This window comes from Tribolium madens, unplaced genomic scaffold (assembly GCF_015345945.1).
Source record: "Tribolium madens isolate multiple individuals breed KSU strain unplaced genomic scaffold, Tmad_KSU_1.1 Scaffold_2;HRSCAF=44;Tcas5.2_LGX, whole genome shotgun sequence".
Classification (NCBI taxonomy): Eukaryota; Metazoa; Arthropoda; class Insecta; order Coleoptera; family Tenebrionidae; genus Tribolium; species Tribolium madens.
Window position 1 is genome coordinate 7449045 of NW_025400995.1, and position 25534 is coordinate 7474578.

Consider the following 25534-nt stretch of genomic DNA (forward strand, 5'->3'; position numbering starts at 1 on the left):
CCATCAATAAATTCACTCATCTATCAAAAATTTTTCACTTTGACTCCCATAGGATTTTATTTTTGTGACAAGTACGGCATTCGCTATTTATTTCGACAAGAACACATCCATTACCACTACGTGACCATGCATTTTTTTGTTTATATTCAACGACGAAAACAGCTAAAGCGAAATTGTTTTAACTTAATTAAACTACATATCAAATAAATTGTTCTATTTTTTGAACAAGCTCGAGAAAAACACAAGATAAGGACTCGCCAATTTCTTGAGACATTTGATTAGTGTAATTCTCTCAATGCTGTCTCATCCACAGTTATAACTCACTACATATTCCCATCATCAAAAACAGTACCTTCTTCGGTCGAACTAAAAAAATCTTTGAAAGCTCGTGTAATTTACTTCATAGATAATTTTACAGCATTAATGATCTTAGTAAAATTATAGTTTAAGCAACGTGACACTGGCACAAAAACGTTACTTGCGCAATAGAAATGAAATAAACTATAGGCAAAATTACTGACGAGGTCGTGTAACAATTCATTCCAGTGACAATAATATTGCAATTTCAATTATTTTAATGGATAAACCTAGCGGAATCAAAATTTTGCGATTCTGCTTTTCACTAAACCACTTTATAGTTTTACACATTCACGTACAGCTAAAACTCTTGAGAAAGCCGTGTTTTATTGGCTTTACGTTCTCTCAGTTTAATTTAACAGTTAAAGTTGTATCAAACTTGAAAGGTACGATAAATTTATTAGTGGGTGAGTTTCAACGAGGTAAATTTACACCAAGTGATAAAAATATTAAAACTGCAGCCACTCTTTCATCACAGAAATGCAAAAAAAAAATGATGGGTGCGACGGGAAAGTGTCACAATCAATACAACCAAATTACGAAGTCATACAACAATAAGACAAATGTCGTCTGCTTCATCATTGTTTTTATTCATTGCCCTCCATGAATACTTAACTGGACTTTTATCTGTAATTGCATTCATTTCCCTTAGTTTTTATTTTACGCATTGGTAAATAAAAGTGTAAGGTTTATGATTGTCGAGTAACTCGTTTGTTCATTAAAAGTACTAAAAAACTGTCGGTTATGTCGGTTTCGTGACTTTGACATTTCCCATTATGTACTTTTTCCGATTATCTAACAACAACAACAAAACGAAACAAATTGAATTATCGTAAAAAATTTTAAATCTCATCGTCTGCTGTCGGCGGCTAGGCGCCACGCTAGAGTACTTCGGATAATAATACACGCCATTAATTACTCCACACTTTACAATTTACAAATAAAAGAAAAGCCGCCATTGACCCACGTCTGCGAGACGACAGGTCATTGCAAGAATCTATGTCATGAGGGCAAACCGTGATTGGTCTTGACTCTTCAGTCTTCACTTTGCAACATCTTGCATTCTTATTTCCTTTAATGAAAGTACACTATTTTCAAACAACAAAAAATAAAAACAACATCAAAATCTTACTGAACTGTAAACAAACTTTAATAATTTAAAAGTCGAATGAAACAAAAATAGGAGAATAAATTACGAGTGCCCTCTAGTAACCAAAAGCAAAACTAGCAAAGATCTAAACTGCGGAATTTAGACAGTTTACTATTTTCTCATTATCAAAAATGTAATTTGACTGTTTTTAGATTCTGACAACAATTTTTGTCAATTTACTGTCAAGAAATAGTAACTAAAGTTGCAACGTTCGATAATAAATAATAATATAGTCAAACTTACTGGTGTCTATTCTATTCTATTTAATTCAACAATTTTTTTTAACTGTGTGTTAAGTATACGTAATTTTAATTAAATAAAACTCAAATATTGTAACCATTGTTTATTCAATAAAAAAGTCAACACCTGAACCATCAGTCCGTTACCATAATTAATTCAAAATATAACTGATAACAATTACCATAGAATATAAAAATATTAAAAATTTACAATTTTGCACGAATATCTGCGATGTGACTTGCCGCAGTACGTTGCAACTCGGCCAGTTTTAAAGCTAAACCCATATTGCCCTGGATTTTGACTTTGCCTTGAAAGAAAGCCTTCTGTGGATTTAATTTTCCTGTTAGCAAATCCACAATATCACTGTCGTTCACAATTAACGTGACGTCGGGTTTCACTACAAAAAGTATCGCATAAATACAACTATTGTCCGACACGTAATTTAAACAAAAACAATAATTAATTCGTTTAAGAATAAATATTACATAGTAAAAAAATGAAAAACAAATTTGGTTGCTTACGTTTTGAATTTAATTCAATACTGCCTTTCCCCACTTTGACATTGATAACCCAGTATCCCTCCTCGCCATTAGACTTCTTGACCTTAAACCCATAAATACCCTTATGTTTCTCGATCAAATTATCCTTATCTTCCGACATCGCTTGTTCCAATAGTCTCAAATAGGGCGCAACAGCAAAATCGCTTTCTTTTAGGCCTCCTGCCACTTTCCTCACCCCAACTCTGCGATTCTTATACTCGGGGAATCCCAAACGATATAAACCGACAACAACAGCGCCACCTAATCCAATATTGTGCTGCAACGCCAACTTTACATTAGGAACTTGTCTTGCGCCAGCATCGCCTCTCAATTGCCAACACAATTCGGCACATTGCGCTAAGCCAGTAGCCCCCAGAGGGTGGCCCTTGGAAATTAAACCACCACTAGGATTGACAACATATTTGCCACCATAGGTATTATCACCACGGTCGATGAATTCTCCAGCTTTGCCAAGAGGACACAAACCGAGTGCTTCATACGTAATTAATTCATTAGCAGAGAAACAGTCGTGGAGTTCAACAACTTGGACATCGGATGGATTTGTATTTGTTTTGCGGAATAGACGATCGGCCGCTGTTTTTGTCATGTCATAGCCAATCTATAAATAAATTCACAGATATTGTTATCAATACAAAACAATTTTTTCATAATAATCACAGATAACGTACTAATTTAATGCAGCTGTTGTCGGCGAAAGTTGAGGGTAAATCAGTGGCCATTTCCATGCCGAGAATTTCAACAGCTTGGCCTTCCAAACCATGGCTTCGGACAAAACGCTCTGAGACTACTACAGCAGCAGCTCCACCGTCGCTTGTGGGACAACACTGAAGTTTAGTTAATGGACCAAAAACAGCAGGGGAATTTTTGATCTGATCCAAGGAATATTCCTCCCGGAATTGCGAATACCTAAAATTTCCATAAAAATAAACACTTCACGAATTGTATCACATCATACGGATTATTAACGGAATGTTTGTGGTTCTTGTATGCGATTTTCGCGAAATGCTCCGGTTTGGTCCCAAACTTCTTCATGTGTTCGATTCCGGCATTTCCAAACATTTGGGCGGTTATCGGAGCCTCATTCATCTCGGTCAACTCTGCCATCACCTCTACGTGCTTATCTAACGGGTTTGTGCGATCTAAAAACTATAAATCGATTAAATTCCACGCCGACTTGAAATTGAAACAATTACTTTCGCCGACAAACTCCCCCGTTCCATTTTCTCAAAACCCACAGCCAAGACACAGTCATGTTTCCCTGATTCTACGAACTCTTTAGCCAGAAGTAAAGCCGTCGACCCTGTTGAGCAATTATTGTTCACATTGAAAATTGGAATGCCGGTCATTCCAACCTCATAAACGGCTCGTTGACCGCTGGTTGAGTCGCCTGAAAGTCACAATGCAACCCCAGTTTTTACAATTTGCAACCCACCATAGACGTATCCACAGGCTGCTGCCTCAACCTCAGAGATTTTAACGCCACAGTCATCAAGGGCTTTCAGGATAGCTTCTTTGGCGAATCCTGGATAATCGTCGTTACGTTTTCCAGGTTTTTCAAACTGTTTTATGGAAAAATGTAAATGGATTTGAGGTTATCGAGTACTTACTTTTGTCATTCCAACTCCTACAACGAATACGCGACCCATTTTCTCAATTTTTGGATAAATTTCACACAAAATATGGAACTGTAACCGTCACAATGGTCCACTGACGCAAATTATTATTTTCTACAACTCGCCGTTTGTTGATTTGATAAAAACAGTTGAAAGTCAACTTTGACACTTGTTGAAAGATCGATTCTGATTGGTTGAGTTTCACTCAAGTGTCTTGATTGTCATCAAAATTGTGAGACTTTCACCTTTAATTATTATTATTTTCTTATTTGTTAATGACTGCGCACTATGCTGTGCACATTAAAATACATATTAAATTATAAACAAGGACGTACAAAGTTCTAATTGTGGACATTTTTTTCAAACCTTGAAATAACAATTTTGGTTTAAACATTTGTTTTAATTATACATAAATTAGCAACTATGTCAATGCAGATCAAGGTTAAACCCCAAAAGATGGGCTTATAATGATAAATATATGCTAAATCATGAAATAACAGTATTCTTGACCCCTTAGTATCATTTATTTATCTATCAAAATTTGTGTATGCAACTAATAACACAGGTACCGAAAATGCAAACTTCTTTTGTTTTTTCAGTTAGTAGAAAATACGATATAGAACGGCAATTTAATATAACTTTATTAGTAAATATTGTTTGTACTTGAGAAATATATAAACTTGGGTAATAATTTTATTTTTATTCTATTACTAGATGGTAACGTATACAATCAATAAAACAATATAAAAAATTGTTTTTTGAAATACGGGTTTTTGATATTGTTTAAAACTGAAACGTACCCAACTACTTTTTATTATTTTTTCATGTATGACTTGTGTTTTAATCCCATGTCATGACACTGAAACAATGGTGGTGCTGCTTACATTTTTATTGGTAGCCACAAATTACAATACTTTTTAAATGAAACAAACACAAAAAAAGGGGCCACGGGTAATAAAACAATTAGTAGGTATTCCAGTCCAATCGGTATTTTCATTTGGCGTATTTTCCACATTCGATTAACTTCTGGGCCTCGTTCTGTAAAAAATGCTGTTGCCACAAATCACAACATTGAATAAACTTACTTGGATTATTTTATATATTAGCATTACAGTCTCGACGGATTCTTTGCAGTTGTTCGCTTCTGGAGTTGTTGAGGAACCCGAGCGTTTTCCCCAATCCGTGGAAAAATTTAACTGAGCGGTGCACACCCCCGCGAAAACAATTAAAACCACTATTAGAAAGACTCGAAACATTTTTCCTTGCGAGATAAATAGATTGTGTTATAAAGTACAGCGTATTGTCGAAGGTTTCTGGTTGAATGGTGTAGTTATAAGAATAATGTTTAGTTTTTATAATGAAAACCTCCGCAACCTCCTCGCTACAAATTAATTAAAGAAACCCTTCAGTAAATATCAAAACGCATACAAGGAGTTTAACAATCATCACATCCGTTCGGGAAACACTAAAACATTTCTATTTCCGTTTTTATAAGAGGAGACTGTAGGTGACGAAACAACTTATTAAGGGTAGATTTTCGAACAATATCACGGAAAATGAAATGTGTAATATGTGAGAATTGGGATAAAAAATATTACTAATTACACGAAAAACCTTTTTATAGTTTTTACTGATCAAATAATATTACAAATAATTACAATAGCAATATTGTTTACATCAAAACATGTATCATTGTATTCTGTAACATAAATAAATACTAGTGGCTATTTTTTGTTGGTTGGTTGCTGAACTAAAATGTTATATACAATAATAAAAAATGAACCATTTATAAAAATATCAAAACTATATGTATGTTACCACCAATATTCACAACTTAATGAATGGACATTTAAAAATGAGCGAATAAATCAAATGTCCAGTACCTCTAAAATTCAACTACATTATAAATTACGTTAGTACTACTTTACTGCAGCGTGCAAAATGCGTCTACGGCGAAAAATAACAGTTTCACATCTTGGCCTCATGATTACGTTTAAAAACTGGAAGTAAATAAACTTTTTTGAAAAATTTGTTTATTGCTGTTAATTAAGGCTGTTATTTTTTGGTAATTAACCAAAACCGTCTACGTGATCTATACATTATAATAATTCTTTTCTAAACTATTAAACATAATTGACAGAAAGGGACTTACATTTAAAACTTCATTGAACCCTAATTCAGATATATCTCACATTTATAATCGGATGGAAATTGACTGGCAGTTAAGGCCATTTTGGCACATTCTTAATTAAATTTAAAACTGTTGCGCAAACCCTGAGATAAGAATCCATTTAATTTACAAATTTGCACCAACAGTTACAATTTGAATTTGTTCTTCACACTAGAAACGTTAAATGCAAGATGAAGCAGGAACATATTTACTAGTTTGTTTCTTTTTTTGATCAACAAGTTATAAAATTTGGATTGTATATAAAAACAGTAAAAAAATAATGCAACATCCAACAGTTTTTGAATGCCACACAAATTACTTATAATACAAACCAACAAATTCTCCCTATATAGTTGTAACTTGAATTGCAAAAGCAGTTACATAATGGAAATTATCGTAGTCTAAGTCTGTTTTAATTAAAACAAAATAATATACTAATTATGTACATATTTATCGACTGGGAAAAATAATTTGCATCATGTAACTTGAAAAACATTTTTCAAATCATCAGGGAGAGAGCTAATAATATCTTGTAGTCTTTGATTTAACTTTTCTTTTACTTTATCGTCAACGGGTATGTTAATTTCGCGACATTTTGTTATTTTGTCTCTAATTTTTAACATCATGTCAACAACTTCAACTTCTGGTTTACCCTGTACCCAGTCTTTCAAATCCTGAAATAAAATAAAAGAAAATAAAACAAAACGCTGCAACGAAAGAGATACCTACAGCATTGGAAAGCGCTTCAAGATGTAAGGCTTGCAATTTCAACGCCAAATCTGTATACCTCATATTAAACCACCCGTTGAAATTGGGTGATCTAAAAAATTTTCGGTACAAGCCAATCCAATCGCCCTTAATCCCTGTTGTAAGTTGAGGCCCAGCTGTCTCTAAAGTGGCTATAAAATCGTCGGGATTAAAAGGCAGAGGAGTTGGGGCTGCCTACAAAAACAACTAACGTTTCTTCCCTACACCTAACTGCAACTGTCCCAAGCAAAAACACAGTAACCAACAAATTTTTTAAAAATAAGTTTTTTACATGTTTTAGTTTATTTTCACACTTACATTCCTATAAATACTCATTAGTTTGTTTGTTTAAAATTAATTGTTAAAAAGTAATTAATTAATTATTTGTTTAAAATTAATAAACAAAATTGTTTTTACAATACAATAACTAAAGCGCAAAATTAGACACGGTCGATTGTACTCCCTTTTTTAATTAAAAATAACTCAAATAGGTGTAAGAAACTATATTTTTTATAATTTGATAATAATAACATAAATTTACATAACAATATAAGCAAGAAGTCTTAATCAAACTTTTAGTTGTTAGTTTATTTTTACTAAGGTCAAATCTGCAGAATAGTTGTTTTCTTTTAAAATTGAAGGGTTGAAGTTAACAAAATTGCTTCCCGAATTGTAAAAAAAAATATAATTTATCTTCGTGGAAACATGTTTCGGCAATCAATTGTCATCATCAGCCTAAATTTGTATTAAAAAATTATCACAAAAATTATTAAATTTTATTTGGAACCAAATTACTTGAAATTATTTGAACCAAAGTGAAGAATTAACTCGTAATTCCTGTGACACTTTTTAAAAAATTACAAAACTAAAACGGGAAGAACTGTGAAGCCGACACCTACCCAAAATGATAAAAACATTTTGTCTTTTGTTCTTCATGTGAAAATGTAGCCTAAAACTTCCATAAAGGAATGCTCACCTGCCAAAAAACAGGCGAACATTTGACAGATATTGTGTTCCATGTCTCCTAATAGCAATTCGAACTTTATTTTGAAATAAAAATATACTTTTTATCCAAAAATGTGAATTTTTTTGAAAAATTAAAATTACATAACCCATTGTTTTTATACTGAAAACTGCTTGAAATTATATTTACTTTAGTTTAATTTAAGAGATGAGTGGAATTAATAAAAAATAAATTAATACAAAAACACAGTATCTGCCACTATAAATTTTTCATTATGTTTTAGAGGCTTTTATATAAATTGTCCTTAAAAACAATATCTTTAAGTTAAGTAGCAAGTCGTTCGAAAGTGCTGTTTAAATAAGTCGTTTTTGGGTTCAGTAAAACATAATTCAAAAGCAATTACTGTGTTTTAGCTTAGGGCAGCCAAACTCCCCTTACCTTAAAAGGTGATATGTTTTTTTGTAGTGGCATTAAACTAGCAATATATCTTTCTAACGGTATAATAAAGCTTTGCGTGAGCTCGAGAAGATGTCTTCTTAATAAGGCCGACTGAACTTCAAACGGCCGTCTTGAAGTCACTCCCGAAATCAATTTTTTTATAATATTTTTATCTTTCTGCAAGAACGGCTTGTACACTGTGTATATCCCAGGACTATTATCTAACATTTTTGAGTTGACGTTCTTTTTAAGCTTGAATTTTTGACTTGGCCCTTCAATGTCTTCAATTATTATTTAAAAAAACAATTATCACCTACCTAAATCATTCCCTAATCGTATCGTATGAGGCCAGTGATGGAGAATTTTACCGAAAAACGGGTTCGTTACCCCTAAAATTACAGGCGGGGGTCCTTGTACTTTACTCGTAATTTGCTTGAATTCGCTATCGTGAATTGTAAAATAGGGCCGGTAGTCACCACAGAATTTCAGTGGAGAAATTATTCTACAAGCATGAGATTATTTACAACCTTAACGCTTTATAGTTTACCTTGTTAAAGCTAACACCATCGAAGAACAATGAGTGGGAGACGTCGCCATTATCACCAGAGGCTCTGACGTGAGGATCAATTCCCACAATAGGTGGATATGTGACAAGACTGGCTGCAAAATCTCAAAATAGTTTAAATCTTCAACAGAAGTCTGAATCTGATTTTCAGTCGGTTCTGTTAACGCGGCCAGTTGCCAGTTAGGGGAATTGCTGTTGGACTGAGGAATATAGACCTTGAATAATTTCCCAATTAAACAAACCTTAACAAATATCAACACTTACTTGAAAAACTAAACCTAACAATGGAAGATTGAGCATTACCCCGGGAGATGGAGGAGGCCACCGCTCTATATTACAACAAGCAGCTTCCAAACTAAGTTCACCGTGTTCAAAATATTCAGGTGCTAATAAATCACAAATTTTCATGAATAAGTTGTTGAAAGGTAGTCGGGTTAATATAACAACGCTCTAAAAAATTACTGTTATTTGTGTCGATAATATTACATTGTACCTTTTGGAAGTAGCCTCTAGGTAACGAAACATCCTTAACTTGTCTAAAATAAACATAGCCCCAGTAATAAGATGAGTGTATTTGTAAATTGGGGGCACATTTTTTGTTGTATTGCAAGTGTTCTTCCCGGCGCGTGTTTTTTCCAGGACTGTTTGGAAGTCTGATAATGAACGTGGTATCCCCCATACATCCAGAATTGGAGTCTGGAAACGCCAAGTAGCAGATATTTGAAATTTCCTGCTTGGTTAGAGTGACATGTCGCGGATAAATTCCCTGAAATAGACATTTAGGTTAAGTGTCTCCAAGTGGATTTATTACCTCTAAGGCTTGTCCCAATTCTAAATCAAAATTAACAATGCAAATACACTGAATCCAGTTTTCGAAGTTTTCCCAAATGTATTCTTCAATTTTGTCCTCATTATTGCTTGTTTTTGCAGCTAAATTTGACATAATGAGTAATTAACACCAACTTGAAATTATCTAACTTAAAGTCATATTTGTTTTAAACAAAAAATTATTGTCACATGCTTTTATTATAAACATTCAAGGGTTTTTTATACCCTCAATCTCTCAAAACATAAACATATGTCACAAAATTAACAAGTGAAGTTATGCAACCAGTGCTGCCACCAAAACAAATTTAATCCCCACCAAAATGACATAATCGTGGGATTTTCCTATTTGAATTTTGTTTTAAACACAAAATTATTGTCACATGCTTATTTGTTATTTCTTATAATTGAACGTTGAAACATAAACATGTCACAAAAATCAACAACAATAAGTGAAGTTATGCAACCAGTGCTGCCACTAGAACAAATTTAAATCCCCACCAATACAACATAATCATGAGACTTTTAAATATTTAAAAACCCTCCTATTTAAATTTTAAAGTCTGGTCCTTTGACACAACCCCAAATCGGAATTTAGTGAAAAAATGCAGAATTTATATTATTACTTTTTATTTATTATAAGTGGTATTATATTACCTAAATCATTAATAAATACTTACAATATAAAGATAACTTTAGATAAAAACACATCACATATACATTAAATTTAGGTATAAATAATGATACTTTCAAGTTAAGGATTGAAACTAAACTATGCCACGTGACCTTTCTATCGCCAGTGTTATTTTACGTAATTATTTTTCGCTATGAAATAAATAGAATTCAGTTGAAACACACATATTTGTCTGATGTGACAATAGAAAAGTCCCAAGATACGCATACAATGATGCTAATACAAAAACTCTTTGGATTATTAGAATTGAAATAATCATGTCTTTGTACTGACTGATCAAAACCTGTCAATTGTACTAAATTAAAACGTGTGCTAAAATGTGCATTTCTTAAAATTACTGTGCAACATGATAAAACATAATACGTAAGTAATGAACATGAACACAATAACATACATAACAAATAAAATAAAAAGTAATTCTTGTAACCTGATATCCTTAACTTCAGAGCCTAAGCATAAACAGAAAACTGCGACCTTAAAGATCAGCCCAAATCGTAAAAAACTGAAAAATAAAGACAAATATTTGAACAATGTATCACATACAAATATCATTTAAAAAATATAACATATGTTTAGAGTCTGTAGTTATAGTTAACACAACTTTTTTGTCCATTTTTCAACTCAACCAAAGCTATAGCACCTTGCATATCATCACTGGTAATTTGTTTGCTTTTGCCCCCTTGAACACAAACCAAAACAGTTGGACGTTTTTGATTCTCCATAACAATTTTCGGTTCATTGGCCCCATACTCGGCAAGAGTGATTGGTTCAATTTTAACTTCATCACCATCTGAACTCGGGCCGTCTTCACCCCAATTGATTGGCCTAGCGAGTTCTTGAGTAGAGTCAAACATTTTCTGGTCTTGAACGGCTTGCAACCATCGTTTTTTCGGCCCTTTTGGCAGCTCAAAATTGTGGAGTGAGGATCTAGGTGGTGAGACTAGATCGTGTCCATTTTCAAAGTTTTCTGAATTTACTGAAATATTGTCATCAATTTCTGATTTCGGAGAGTTTTCAATTCCGTCATTTGATAGGCTGTAAGTTGACTCTGAAATATTTTTGTAAGATGATGAGACTTCACGTTTAATCCGCGATTTTTTTGGTGTAGTCTCGAGGCTATCTAAGCTGCTTGGCCTCTTATTATTGCGTCTGAAAAACCAGAATTAAAGAGGAGTCAGAGTTTGGGCCATACTAACTTTTCCAGTTTCATTAGCCACTGCTTGACCTCAGCGTTGTGACCTTCATCAAATTTCTTCTCAAAGCTGCTTCCAGGTGAAGTAAACCGTTTTAATTGTTTATCAGGATGTTCAGGGCAATGTCGGTTGGCGTGAGTGAAGCGTTTGTCACAATTGGGAGAGGAACATATGAAGGGTTTTTCACCTGTGTGTAATCTTTGGTGTGTTTTTAATTGTCCCGATTGTGCAAATTTTCTTGTGCATCGCGGATAATCGCATTCATAGGGCCTTTCACCTGGTTAGAGTTAACTGAATTTACGAAAAACAAACTGAAATATAACTTACCAGTGTGGGTTCTTAGGTGTGCTTGTAGAGACTTTTCCCGAGGAAAAACTCGGTTACAATACGTACATTTTATAGAACTCGGAGAGGTAGATCCTTCTAGAATAAGAGTATTTAACATTTCGGCCCTCGGACGGCCTCTCCTAGTTTCGCCAGGCGAAAGAACTGAATTTTCTGTTCCTGGACTAGAGCTACCGTTAACCGGTCCTTTGTCCAAGGAATTTAATATTTTAGGCTTCAATACTCTATTCGGCGGTGTTATATTCACATGATCATCACTACTATTTGTTAATTTACCACGTTTAGGAGTACGAAACATAATTTAGACAGTTTTAAGTCACTATTTTTACGATTTTTCCAACAGCACAACGCCAACCAAAACAAACCTGACTTCCATTTATTACACTGAAGATGGCGCGCCAAATTGGAGGGAAACAACAGGAGAGCCAACACAACTAAACAACATCACTAACGAACAACTGTAAATTTGCAATTAACCTCAACGAAAAGAGGGATTTCTACAGCCACGATACACCAATTACCGAATTTTCACAATCATTATTCCACACAAATTTATAAAAGAGTTTCAACATTTTAGAAAAACGTCTCAAAAAAAATAAATAAAACAATAGACAAGACACCAACCAACGACCTTTACACACCACCAGCGACATCTAGTTCCCCAAAACCAGATTTTAGAAGGATTTTAATTTCTCCATTTTTTCCGTTATAGTTTATTGCTTCTTTTTGCCTGGAAGTTTATTCAAATGGATATTTAGATTGTACAAACAACATTTTATTTTATTCAGAGTAACATTTATTACTAAAATCTATGTGTTGTTATTAACAATAAAAAATTGCATAAAACGTTATTGGGTCGAGTTTGAGAAATTATTAATTTCTTGAGTTTTTTTGAAGGTGCGGTCAGTGGTAAATCGTAAAAATGATCAATCAAGTGGCGCTCTGCGAAAAAGTGCTGTTTTTGGTCAAGTTTAACTACAGATATCCAGGGGGGTGGTCATTTGAAATTTTCTTGAGGGGGGGGGGGCAATAAGTTAATTAATTATCACACGAGTAAGCTTTTAAAATTAATAAATATAACGCTACATAATAATTTTAACACATATATGTAACTAACTGCATATAATTTATTCATTCAAATAAGATAAAATAAAAACAAACAGTAATTTATAAAATTAGATGGGGTAATTTTAGTCAGGGGGGGCCCATTCATTTGATATCAGAGTTACAACACTCAACTTTGGATTTTCTTATGGACGCCATATTTGATTTCTGTATTTTTGAAAAGTCTGTTCCTGATTACAACGATGTATCACACGATATGATCAAATTTTACATGCAAAATTAAGAAAAAGCGTTTTTGCGAAAAGTGCTTTGGAAAAAAAACGCCATCAATTTTAATTAACAAACTAAATTATGACAGTTCAATTTTTCATTGCAGAAACACAAAAACTGAACATATTAAATTTTTTTATATGAATGTATTAGACTACAGCATGTCGGGAGCTTGGTGGCGTAGTGACGTAAGGTTACATAAGGTTACTACTTCCGGGAGGCAGGTTCGGGGTTCAAATCCCGCAAAAGTCAACAATTTTTCTCTAATTCTAACAAGCATAATAAAAGAGCATGAGCGCGCATAAGAGAGCATGAGCATAAAAGCGGCATAAGTATAAGAGCTTTTTTTATCCTAAAATATCAAAATAAATAGCAACTAGGTGCCTGTACTAATTAAAGTTTAAACCGGATCAGTTTTCCAAAAACTGTTTTTGTGAAGAACATAGAATTAACAAAAACTACTTACAGTTTTAGCATTTTCTCACAAGACCATGAGCCGTGTGAACAAAGTTACGTTCATGCTTTTACTTGTAGTAAGAAATACGACGAACTTCATTTTAGGAGAACAAAAGCAGAGATAAAACAACTATAGTGAAAGCTTTTGCTACATTTTATTCATACTATCCAATGACATTGAAAATCGGGACTACGTGAGAACCCCAGTTTGATCCTTTATCTGAAGAACTCACTTACCTAATAGTTTTTGCAAAAACTTCCTGAGTCCCTGGGTAAGTATGTACACCCGGGGAAAAAACTATTCACCAGTCTAACTTGGCTTTGTCGCAATAGCTTTTCAGACTAACTAGTTGGAGAGCAGGTAATATGTCAAAAAACCCTTATCTAGGAAGTTGATCCGGACCCGAAAAATACCTTTTTGTGAAAATTACTGCAATGAGCATAGATTATAACGTATACATTAAATTGTGATTTTATTTAAGAAATGTATTTTGCAAGTATACAGTTTGTTCCCGGATTAGGTTTACAAGAGGAAAAAAATTTTTAGCTTGACTTGACTTTTAAGGTTCTTTATCTGCAGCTTTCAAAAATCAAGATTGTAGAACTAGTTTTAAATGCCATTTAATAATCTATACTCGTTGAAGAAATTTTCAGAAAAAGACCGTTTTGAAGAAACGAGTGTCGTTTTGAAGAAACGTGTCTCCCCGAGTCCGGACCAACTTCCTAAATAAGGGTCTTTCGACATATTACCTGCTCCACAACTAGTTAGTCGGAAACACTATTGCAACAAAGTGCAGTGTGTAATCAGTGGTGTGAGCAGAAAGTTAGACTGGTGAATAGTTTTTTCCCCGGGTGTACACTCTTATTTTTATTGCCACCCATCATGAGAATCTGGCATCAACACGAGCGCCATCTTTTGTAAATCAGGCCCTGTGAGTCCATTCGGGGATAGTGGACAATTATAGGCAAGACCGTTTTCAATAATTTTTGAAATGGCCCAGCCACCAGAGGTCGCCATAAGCATCCCATAATAAAGAAGTTTAATTATTTTTTGATAATGATATTTTTATTTCCAACAACTTAGTTTTACTATAGATAACTGTAATAACTTACAGTAACCTGTAACGAAAAGAATGCTATATAATCCTGCAGTCCTCTGAAAGGAAAAGATTACTCAAGTAATGTGTGGTGGTATGTGTTAGGCTCCGGAGCACCTCATCATATTACTATTTGACATTGTAAATAATTTTCAAAGTGAATTGTTGCAATTGTGTAAAAGTGTTAAACGTTTAGATTTCTTTTGACTTTTTATTTAATAAAAAAAAGACGTAGATTAAGTACAAATATTTTATTTGGTCATATATTACAATAAAATCTAAAACAAATATCTAATAGCTTTCTAATTTTTGAAGCTTATATTAACATTATTTCTATTTATTGCTAATATTTACATAACAAATTTAAATAGTCTACATTTAGATAAATAAATTTTAAACATATACTGTTTTTGTTTACGGATATAAAAACTAATACAACGAAACCTATAACGATTTCTACAGTTTTAGAAAAATTTTACACTGAAATTGTACATCAAAGTTTAAATCAAATCACGACATTACTGGAATGTCATTTAATAAGCCATGTATATTAGGTACATAAAATTCAAATAAACGTCATAATGTTAGGCCGTGACTTAAATTAAAATAACACAGGAAATTGGAAATCCTCAAATTCATCACTTAAACACCACTTTCATTATCAATTAATATCGAATGACATTGGAAGATAAAAGCTATGATGCACTTAATTTAGCTAATTATTGTGTAGTGCGTTGAAACTACAATGCTTAATTTAGATTTAGTGCATCATTTATGAAATGATTTTGTGTGTGACAACGTCAGTCAGTTGGAAAACAACATTATCACGCAATCACAATCACATATTGACCGGAATTTTCCAATAGTTTAAGTAATGCATTTCTGGATTCTTCTGGTAGCTACAGATTAAAAATCGTAGCGGTTGCGGTCATGTGATATGCAACATTGTTGGTGAGGTTGTAGTTGAAGCAGGGGCTGAGTGAGTCGATTATTATTCACATTAACTTTGCATACCTAGTGATGATTTGTTGAATTATTTTCAGGTTTCAAGTACTTCATTCTAAACGCTATATTATCGTTTTTGAAACAGAAATGTGATTATACTAAAAAAATATTAATATTAATAAGTTATTAATTTTATGTCAGTGCTTGTAAACGTTCTAATTTTGTAGGCAAATGTTCCACCAAATTAAGTTCCTTATTTTTATAAAACAATCTGTACTTGTCGATATGGCCAGTGAAGGCTCGCCTGTCAAAATTAGATCTTTCGTTTTTTAGTTCAATCTTTAGGACCAAGTTCCGATTATCAAGCATAGATAAAATGTTAAATATATACATATAATGGGATTGATTGAAATATGGTATTGGTGTAATAAATAATAGTAATAAATCAGACAGCCACATATGATATAGTATAGACCAGCTGTAATTTTCATCTATGACAACAATTTAACAGCAACAACTATGTACATCAGAATTATACAAACAAATTATGATATACGTGTTGGACATACAACAATAACTGGTCATCCGCTGATATTTACACGGCCACAGTGTTACCATTATCAAATTGATAAACATTTATCGCTGATATAATAATAGACTGCATTAGAGGATCATTGGAATTCACCTTTCTAGCACAAAGCACTGGAGAAATATAACAAGTACGAAATCTATCGTCCAGCAAATGGCGGTGCTACTGTTGTTGCCGTGCTGCATGGCTGCCGGTTGCTCCCCATTAAGGACATGCACAAGGACGCTGGCGGCGTCGCTGCTGGAGGGCGAACATGTGTAGTTACCGCTGTCCTGGGGCAAGGCTCGTGAAATCAACAAACGACTTGTTCGTGTTTGCTTCTCGGTGACTACGCTTATGCCACCACGCTGTGAATAGTTAATCACGTTTCCTCCCCGGTACCAGTAAATGAAACTTGGTGGGTCTGGCGTCTGGAGAACTATGCACGTTAAGTTTATATCACTTCCACTTTTGATGTACAACTCGGGGTTACCCACTATTTTGGCCTTTGAAACTGAAACAAACAACCAACAACATTAGATAACAAACCACCAAAACTGGAATAAAATTAAACTGTTGAGCCTTTTATGAAACTCAAGTAATAGGCTGGCAACATTCGAATTGTTACAATTACAACAGAATTCAAGAAATTAGGATTTGCATGAAGTTAGTGATGTAGATAAATTGAAACGTTCCATTTCCTCATGATGCTGTTCGAGAAGAAACGCGAAATGTGAGAGTGTTTTGCGCTATCCTCAAGCACGTAGGGTGGAATTAGAGCATGAGCGGAACTTGAAACTTTATTACTCACCTACAACATTCAGTTTGAACGCTTGGCTAATTTTAGGTTCGGTACTGACTTGACACTCGTAGATGCCGGAATCTCTAGTTTGAGGGGACGTCACCTTTAGCGTCCACTCGTCTGAACCATCTGTGTGCAGCGACTGAAATCGTTGATCGTTCGTATAAGTCAGGATTCCCACTGTGAGGATGTGCAAATCCCGCTTGCGGATCCACGAAACCTGAAAATTAACCAAAAACAACAAAATTCACTTTGAGTAAAACCCCGCTTAATTCTTAATTCAATCTCCAGTTAAAAAAATAGTAGCAAAACTTATCAAGGAAAACTACGTGTTTTAAAATTTTTATTCGATGTCTGTAATACAAAAATTTTTCAGCTTTGGTTGGTTGAGCTAGTTCCGGCCCTGTAAAACCTCGTCAATATTCCACAATAGCATTCAAAAACTGATTATTGGAAGTACCGACGAGAAAATTGCATCAAGACATCAGTAATTGGGACATTTAGATTTTAATCTTGTTTACGAAAAACTAGAAAAATGTCAAGAAGTTTCTTTATTAATTACCAGTGGTGATAAAAGACGAACCTTAAAGTCTCTAGCTGATTAAACCGGTGTTTGTGTTTTTACCTTTAGAAAAATAACTCGAAGAGTGTCGTTTCGCTAATCAGTCCTAGAAAAACGAAGCTCGAGCTGAATCCAGACCAATGGCTTAGTGAAAAAGGCTACGTGGGTCATGCCCAGTTTCTTAGCTTCATTTTGTATATCTACTTTGACTAAAGGATTATTTTATATACAAACAAAACGTCATACAAATTATTGTTAAAAAAGTATACAATAAGAGTCTTTATACGAATTTTATTTGACAGTTGATACAAATTTGTTTTGTTTGTATTAAAAGTAATACCAAATATTTACAGAAAAATTTTACACATCAACAAGTTTCAGTCTTAAGACACGAATCCAATTTTAAAAAACGAGTGGCGTGGCTACGAGTTATTTTAAAGGATGAGTGTTTCAAGGTCTTATGAAACGAGTTTTTTGTAATTTGCTCTCTTGATGCCGTTTTTAAATAAAAAAAATAGTTATAACGTTTGTTAATGTCTTAATTTAAAAAGTCCTCATTTGATCTAGTCGCCTTTTGACTATTAAGACATCGCACATGATGACGTCGCGTTTTTTAATATATATGTCTATTAGAGAATCAAAATGGAGGCAAATTATAGAAAAGCTATTTAAGACTTCAATATTTTCGTTTACCATTTCGAGTATTATGTGAATATCTATAAAATCAAAAACAATACACAACTGATTGTTTTATTAATAAACAATTTTTTAAATGTTACGTTTTTAATTTTACTGCAGTCTTCTTTGATAATAAGGACCTACATCAGCAATCCAAGTCTTACTACGCCACGGGGCAAATGCCTTTTGCCCCACTGGCAACTCGTTACTTGTGGTTTTGAATGTAATTTGTTTCGTTTCGTATTCTTGCAGACAAACATTTACGTTTTTAGTAATTTTGGACAAGAGTGCTTTGAAGTTAACCCTCGCATTTCACATTAAATCTTTTATCTATTACTAGTCGACGAATGGATAGGGTGTTCTTCTGACCTTACATCCTGAATTGAATACGATGGAAATTTGCCAAGAAAAAATACGGCTCACGTGCTTTTAAAACCTATTGGTTTGATAGTCAAAAGCGTTATGTAATAAAGCTAATAAGTGGCTGGGAGTCTTTTATTTATTACTTTATTACTTGAACTTTAGATATTTATGTAACATATTTCTAACTACTGAAATTATAAAAATTATGCACAAGCTGGATATGTCCATTAGAAATATTGTATAATCAATAATTACTAAACTTGTACAGACAAATAACATATTTTGCTAGGTATAAATAAAAAAAAAATCATTATAAAACACCTTAAACTTCAATGCAATATTTGTGGTTCTTCCAAAAAGTTTTAACTGGATTATGAAAGTGGTTTTATGCAATTTGAACTATTTTCAAGTGATTTGATATTGTATGTCTGGACATACTTCATATGTGCTCTCTTCAGGAACAATTTAGACAATGAAAATAAATTTGTATTGGAGATACAATAACTGTACCGAAAAAATTGTACAAAACTGTTTATACAATATTTGTGACACACAATTTTAAAAGAATCAGTTTTCTTGGACGTTCGATGGCTAAGCGCACAATTATTGTATGTTCATTTATGACATAAATTTATTTAATATGAATTTGTTTAATTAACTGATCATTAATACTTTGTAATTTTAAATTATTAAAATATACAGGGTGAGCCAGAACTCGCGCCCCAGAGAAAAATGTCAAATGCCGGAGGCAATAGGTCGCCAAAAAGTGCAGCCGAAGAAGTAATTTTTGCTAGCATTAGAAAATTATTAGACTCTTAAATCCACCAATCCCAGAAGGGCACCTCAGGGTGTGATTAAAAAATTATATCCGTTGCTAGGTTACGAAAATAATACCAATTTGCCCAGAATTTTAAAAAATAGCTGGTCTTGCGTTTGACATTTATTAATTTGTGGGTGACATTACCTGCTAGTTTGCAGTATTTTTCTCGCATAAGAGGTTGTACACGAGTATAATGAGACAGAATCGTTAATTATTATCAAAAATTATTTTGAAACATTCTGGAAATTCCTGATGAACCGACTTCTTCACAGGTATTGTTCCTTCTCAACTTTTTCTTCGATCTGATACAGATTAACAAACCGATAAATGAATTTTAGAGCTTGAAAACTAGTGCAATATCCTTATGTAACAAAGAAGCAAGTGAGAGACCAGAAAAAACATGAAGAAGTACGCAAGTTTCTTTATCTACTTTAATGGAAAATTAACAGAAAGAGGTACTTTTTATAAGAAATTGTGTTTAAATAAAACAGGTTACTAATTTTAATATTAAAATGTAGTTTTACTCTCGTATTTAGGCATTTTTGCCCAGTAGAGGAATTCTAACCTCCAAAATTTTGTAAATTCTTCCACTCACATGAGCTTACTATAACCTTGGCTACTTTTTCATTAAAAAATCCAGAAGAATGTTGCGGTGTTTGTGTTTAGTACGAAAAATGAGCATTTTTGCTGCTGAAAAGTAAAATCCAATTAATTCCGAGGGCATTTCAGCAACTCTTTTTGGTGAATTTGTGGGCTGGTCTTTCGAGGAATCATGTGGTTTGTCAATAATATCAACTAATTTCAACATAACGTGACTCCCTTTCTAAAAAGTACATTTTTCTGTTAATTTTGCATTAATGTAAATAAAGAAACTTGCGTACTTCTTCATGTTTTTCTGGTCTCACTCTCACTTGCTTCTTTGTTTCATAAAGATAACGCACTAGTTTTCAAGCTCTAAAATTCATTTATCGGTTTGTTAATCTGTATCAGATCGAAGAAAAAGTTGAGAAGGAACAATACCTGTGAAGAAGTCGGTTCATCAGGAATTTCCAGAATGTTTCAAAATAATTTTTGATTCGATTCTGTCTCATTATACTCGTGTACAACCTCTTATGCGAGAAAAATACTGCAAACTAGCAGGTAATGTCACCCACAAATTAATAAATGTCAAACTAAAAATTCCAGTAGACCAGCTATTTAATGAAAATTCTGGGCAAATTGGTATTATTTTCGTAACCTAGCAATGGATATAATTTTTCAATCACACCTTGAGGTGCCCTTCTGGGATTGGTGGATTTAAGAGTGTAATAACTCTCTTATGCAAGCAAAAATTACTTCTTCGGCTGCACTTTTTGGCGACCTATTGCCCCCGGCATTTGACATTTTTCTCTGGGGCTCGAGTTCTGGCGAACCCTGTATATACAACGCACTCAAAAAGTTTGAATATTATTGGAATGCGCACATTAGTAAGGCAGCTACACAAGTTTCAAAATGCATGTCTCGAAATCGTAAATATTGGACATACAATAATTGTGCGCATAGCCATGGAAATTGAGGTGAAAATAATTTCTTGAGTCTAGTTGAAGTAAAATTTTTAATTGAACTTACTAGTATAAAACTTCTTTGCGTAAAATTTGTATTTGTAATTGTATTTAAATTAAATAATATAAATACAGGCTGACCTAGGGGTGTATCGATACATTTACTTGTTACTTGAAAACTTGAAAAACCATTTTCAGTATCCGGTAGACCTACTTAAAAAGTACCATTTAAAAATATTGTTATCTCATATAGTGTGTGTTAAATACAGAGTAGTGAACAAAAGTTATATTTTTTACAATAGAACACTCTACATATTTTTACAACATTAGTTTCTACATTCAAAAATAATGGTACTTTATGTAAACTGTTCTTTCTGTTTCGGACTTATTCAACTTTTGTTATACAAAGATCGACATTTGAAAAATTACAAAATTACAGTCGGGTATGAATCTTTTCCGAAAAAATTGTAAAAAGAAAACTTATAATAGCTTGTACTTTTAACTTAAGTACGCAGACACTTTACAGGGTATAGCAACACACAAAATGTTGAATAACTAATTTTTTTTATAGATTTTTTTTTTCACGTATTGATAGCGTATGTATGTGTAGTAAATTTGGAATATTTCTCGAGATTTTCAAGAAAAATTTTTTTTTCATTGTAATAATCATGTTTAACTTACTATCAACATTGTTATTCTACAGTGTCTTTCTATCAAGTAGGCGCAAAAGTTGAGGTCGAATGTCGTATGGCAGTTTGTATGTTAGCTAGATGTCAAAAAAATTTTTTTATAAAAATTAAAATGTTGATTTAACCTTTAGATGTCCATGCCTTTGAAACAAACATAAATGTTCATGCGGGGTCTTCTAGGGATCCCACTTGAATTTTTATTTTTTTAAGTATAGAAATCACAAGTCGTTATTTAACAAGTAAAAAAAACTTTTAGGGCTTGTTTAAATTATATCTAAATACAATTTAACAAAAAAACAACACATTTACACGTATGCGAAACTAAAATCTAAATAAATACATCTGAAATACATATGAATAGGAATAATATGCCGAAAATAATTTTCAGGTATAAAAATTTATACTGATAACTGATAAGCAGTTGGAACACGTTATAACTTCTCACTTTTGTTGCATTTGTTGCATTGGCCGCATGATGTAATTTTTTTTTCAATTGCCCTAGGACAATCATGACACCTAACAAGTTTCCTGTCTGGTTTATGCTGATGTCGTTTGAAAGAGTACGCTTTTATTCAACAGTTGCGGAAAGCTATTTTATTACGTTTTTTATGATAATCTTTTCTCTATATTTCAAATTGCTTCAAGAAAGATCATCTGCTAATTGCGTTAGTGATGGTATCATCAATTTATACCTAGTAGCTTTCTGAATCAATATTCAAATTTGCTGCTATTTCTTCGAGTTCATATTGTAGAAGTGATCTTTCTTGTTATCGTCGATACATTTTTTAAAGAAAAATTTCAATAAAAGACGGAAAGATTGAAATAAATAATTGGTCACTCAAACATCTTTGGGGGGTCCCCACGAGACCTCAGTTAACTTTATCATTTGCTACAACGCTATAAACTACTAATTTTGTGGCAGTATCCTATCTTGCCCTGCAAAAGACATTAAATAACAAATACCAGAACACTGCCTTGTTAACAAGTCCAAATAAAAAAGATATGCAAAAGTTTGTCGAGACGGGGTCCTCGAAAGACCCCGCATGAGCATTTAAGGGTTAAGCAAATTGAATTATTGTATCAAACGTCTCAAGACATTCTATTCTAAAATGAGATGTTGGTGTTTATTTACTAGCACGTTCATAACTTACATAAAAATTATTTTGTCATTTCTCATTTGTCATTGGGACATTGTAGGTATCCTCCGTAGACGCAAGTTCTAAATTTCTGTGCCTGGTTAAAAGAAAGACTTTTTAATCGCACTGTACATCTTAATGAGTAAGAAAATATATTCTCGTGTAAGATTAAATTGTCATTTAAGTTATTAGATTCTCTGACAGTATTGACAGTAGCCTACTTAAAGTTAACAAATTTTCTTGTAATAATAATTACAGGGTGCGCCAGAACTCGCGCCCCAGAGAAACATTTGAGGTAAGATATGATACCAGAAACATGGAAAAAATGTTTAAAATATTCTATCTGTTAAAAAATTTGGACATTTATTTTTTGACATTTGACATTTTTTTATTCCTTTTTAATGATACTGATGATCTTGTATATGTTTTTTTACTACTATTTAGTAACAGTACAAAAATTTTGCTAATAAAATCCATAAATAACATTGAACAGAGTTACAATTTAGGATATAGCTTCCTTGTTTTCTCTTCTAATAGCCTGTAGTAAAAAAACTTGGAAAATTGTTTTTCCAACAGAAATAAATAGAGTCAAAGTGCAGAATTTAAACTCTCATAACTTCGAAATTTTTATTGATAGAATTTTTTAACATTTCTTTTATGTTTCTGATATCTTACCTTACCTGGCATTTTTCTCTGGCGCACTCTGTATATTTGTTTTGAAAGTCTCGAGAAATATTTCAAATCTACTACAACCTCAAACTGCATATCGTGGAGAAGCTTGTCAAAAATGCTCTCAATAAGTGAAAACAAATACAGATTGTTCTATTTAAAAAATGAGTTATTTAAGTTTTTGCGTGTTGGCACAACATGTAATGTGTGCTTGAGCTAAAAGTCGACTATTTTCTAAATTGTTCTTTTGCTATTTTTCAGTTGAATAGTTCCGAAATGGAAAGAAATATGCCTATAATAGTTTACACAAAGTACAATTATTTTTTACGAAGAAACTAATAATGTAAGTATATATATTTAAAAAAAATAAAGTTTGGTTCCCCACTCTGGATACAAAACATCTTGTGTATAATAGAAATATCTTTACATGGTGCCCTTTATGTAGATCTAACGGAGGTTAAAAACCACATATCAATACATCAAATAGCAAAAAAGTTATAGATCGATTACACACCCTTCGGTCATCTTGTATATAAAGCTCCTGTACGTGTAAATTAATTTTACAGTTGAGTTGAAATTGTTGAAAACAGAGGGAAGTCTGTTTAGTGTTGGTATGTTGTACGCAGTTAGGAAATTACTTATTTTGCGAGTAATTATTATATGAGGATAATTTGCGTTAGTGAATGTATTTCGTGTACTTAGGTAAGCGCTAAAGAGACAAAGTAAATAGTATTCTTTACAGTATTCGTATCGTTGTTTCCTCTTGGAATATTTTTCTGGAATCAGAGCAAAGTACATAGAGGAATAGCTATTGTTGCCGAGCTGTTTTCTTTTTTTGCATACTTTGCAGCGAAGTAGTTGGAAGTTTGCTTTTAACGACTTTAGAAATTATGAAATGGTAATTTTGATTGTTGAAACGAAGGTGACATTTGACAATTCGTTTGCTTCGGTGGCAATAATTTATTGTGACAAAGTATGAACTTCAGCCATACATGTCGTTAGCTGGGCTTTGAAAAAGTCAAAGGGTAGCGTGGAGTAAAATGGAGGACGGAACGGATGATAATTAAAGTGTTGAGTGTCGAGATCAGTGACAACTAGCAACTAGGTAAATTGCAAATGATATGCAATAAGATTTACGTACAGCTCTGTCTCCCAGGTTTCTGACTCTACAATGCAAATGAGCCGTTTGGCCCACTGTAGTTGTGACCTCCCTTCGAGTGGTATTGTCAAAATACGGTTGAGAAAACGGTTGCTCCCAATATGGACTGTTATGCTCCGAACCGCCTTCTGCGCAATCTGCAACAAAAATAAATGTTTTACTTTTAGGTTCGTCTGTGGTTTTAGCGGGTGCAGTCATGTTGGGACGTAATCTGCATGCACAGAAATCAGTCTATTTGGTCCATTAACTCCGAGTTGGGAGTCTCCGGTCAACACCCGCGCACTTTTGCAATTTTACTGCATCATTAAACATTTAAATTTACCTCTATGGGAGCGATACACCGACCTGTTCATTAACGTGTTGAAAAACATTCCTTTTATCTTTATTATTTATGTTCCTGATAAGACACAGGAAAAAGAATTCACAAACTTTCTCCACCGGATTTGAATCTTCTACAAGATTATGTTCCTCTGTGTAAAACCAGAAATGTTCGTGACTTATACGATTGATCCCACAGATTGCTAACGTGACTTGATTTTGGCGTTTCTTTTCTTTATCACTTTCAACAATCCAATTATTAGATACACAATACAATTATTATACCATATACCACTCTTACACCCTTATACGCGAACAATCTTACTATCTACAAACGTAAATCTACCAAATACACTTCCTGTTCAAATCAAATAAAGCTTTATCTTAAACAACAAAGTTGAATCTTTAATTGCCTAATTAGTCACGTAAGTTGACGTCGACTGAAATTGCTGTTCCACTTTAATCAGCTACACAATAAATTTTACAAATGTGACTTATTGATTTATTCCTTTTGATCAACAAATGTACACTCTAC

General features: G+C 33.1%; 5 protein-coding genes across 6 annotated transcripts in view; all 5 read right to left on the reverse strand.

Annotated features, from left to right (window-relative positions):
- Positions 1 to 1837: 1837 nt before the first annotated feature.
- On the reverse strand, positions 1838 to 4159 carry LOC123006236 (sterol carrier protein 2). Its single transcript, XM_044400552.1, has 7 exons — positions 3915 to 4159; positions 3740 to 3866; positions 3501 to 3694; positions 3263 to 3453; positions 2976 to 3213; positions 2269 to 2905; positions 1838 to 2144 (listed from the first exon to the last, which is right to left on the reverse strand). The coding sequence occupies exons 1-7, from the start codon at positions 3951 to 3953 to the stop codon at positions 1954 to 1956; spliced, it is 1617 nt and encodes a 538-aa protein (XP_044256487.1). The 5' UTR covers positions 3954 to 4159; the 3' UTR covers positions 1838 to 1953.
- Positions 4160 to 4794: 635 nt separating this feature from the next.
- Positions 4795 to 5346, reverse strand: LOC123006492 (hypertrehalosaemic prohormone-like). The gene is made up of 2 exons (XM_044401017.1): positions 5006 to 5346; positions 4795 to 4958 (listed from the first exon to the last, which is right to left on the reverse strand). The coding sequence occupies exons 1-2, from the start codon at positions 5174 to 5176 to the stop codon at positions 4914 to 4916; spliced, it is 216 nt and encodes a 71-aa protein (XP_044256952.1). The 5' UTR covers positions 5177 to 5346; the 3' UTR covers positions 4795 to 4913.
- Positions 5347 to 5531: 185 nt separating this feature from the next.
- On the reverse strand, positions 5532 to 9970 carry LOC123006490 (protein DENND6A). Its single transcript, XM_044401015.1, has 8 exons — positions 9616 to 9970; positions 9298 to 9570; positions 9069 to 9254; positions 8787 to 9019; positions 8557 to 8741; positions 8240 to 8511; positions 6820 to 7032; positions 5532 to 6764 (listed from the first exon to the last, which is right to left on the reverse strand). Exons 1-8 carry the CDS (start codon positions 9745 to 9747, stop codon positions 6567 to 6569), a joined length of 1692 nt encoding a protein of 563 aa, XP_044256950.1. The 5' UTR covers positions 9748 to 9970; the 3' UTR covers positions 5532 to 6566.
- Positions 9971 to 10252: 282 nt separating this feature from the next.
- Positions 10253 to 12495, reverse strand: LOC123006491 (pair-rule protein odd-paired-like). The gene is made up of 3 exons (XM_044401016.1): positions 11844 to 12495; positions 11520 to 11793; positions 10253 to 11472 (listed from the first exon to the last, which is right to left on the reverse strand). The coding sequence occupies exons 1-3, from the start codon at positions 12157 to 12159 to the stop codon at positions 10896 to 10898; spliced, it is 1167 nt and encodes a 388-aa protein (XP_044256951.1). The 5' UTR covers positions 12160 to 12495; the 3' UTR covers positions 10253 to 10895.
- A 2649-nt stretch (positions 12496 to 15144) lies between these two features.
- LOC123006673 (hemicentin-1) overlaps positions 15145 to 25534 on the reverse strand; it is a 111653-nt gene continuing 101263 nt past the window's right edge. For both annotated transcript variants that reach the window (XM_044401334.1, XM_044401333.1), the window contains exons 3-5: positions 24664 to 24818; positions 17074 to 17284; positions 15145 to 16776 (exon numbers count right to left, since the gene is read on the reverse strand). In XM_044401334.1, coding sequence (XP_044257269.1) covers positions 16376 to 16776; positions 17074 to 17284; positions 24664 to 24818 — 767 coding nt within the window. In that variant the 3' untranslated portion in view covers positions 15145 to 16375. The remainder of the gene's footprint in view (positions 16777 to 17073; positions 17285 to 24663; positions 24819 to 25534) is intronic.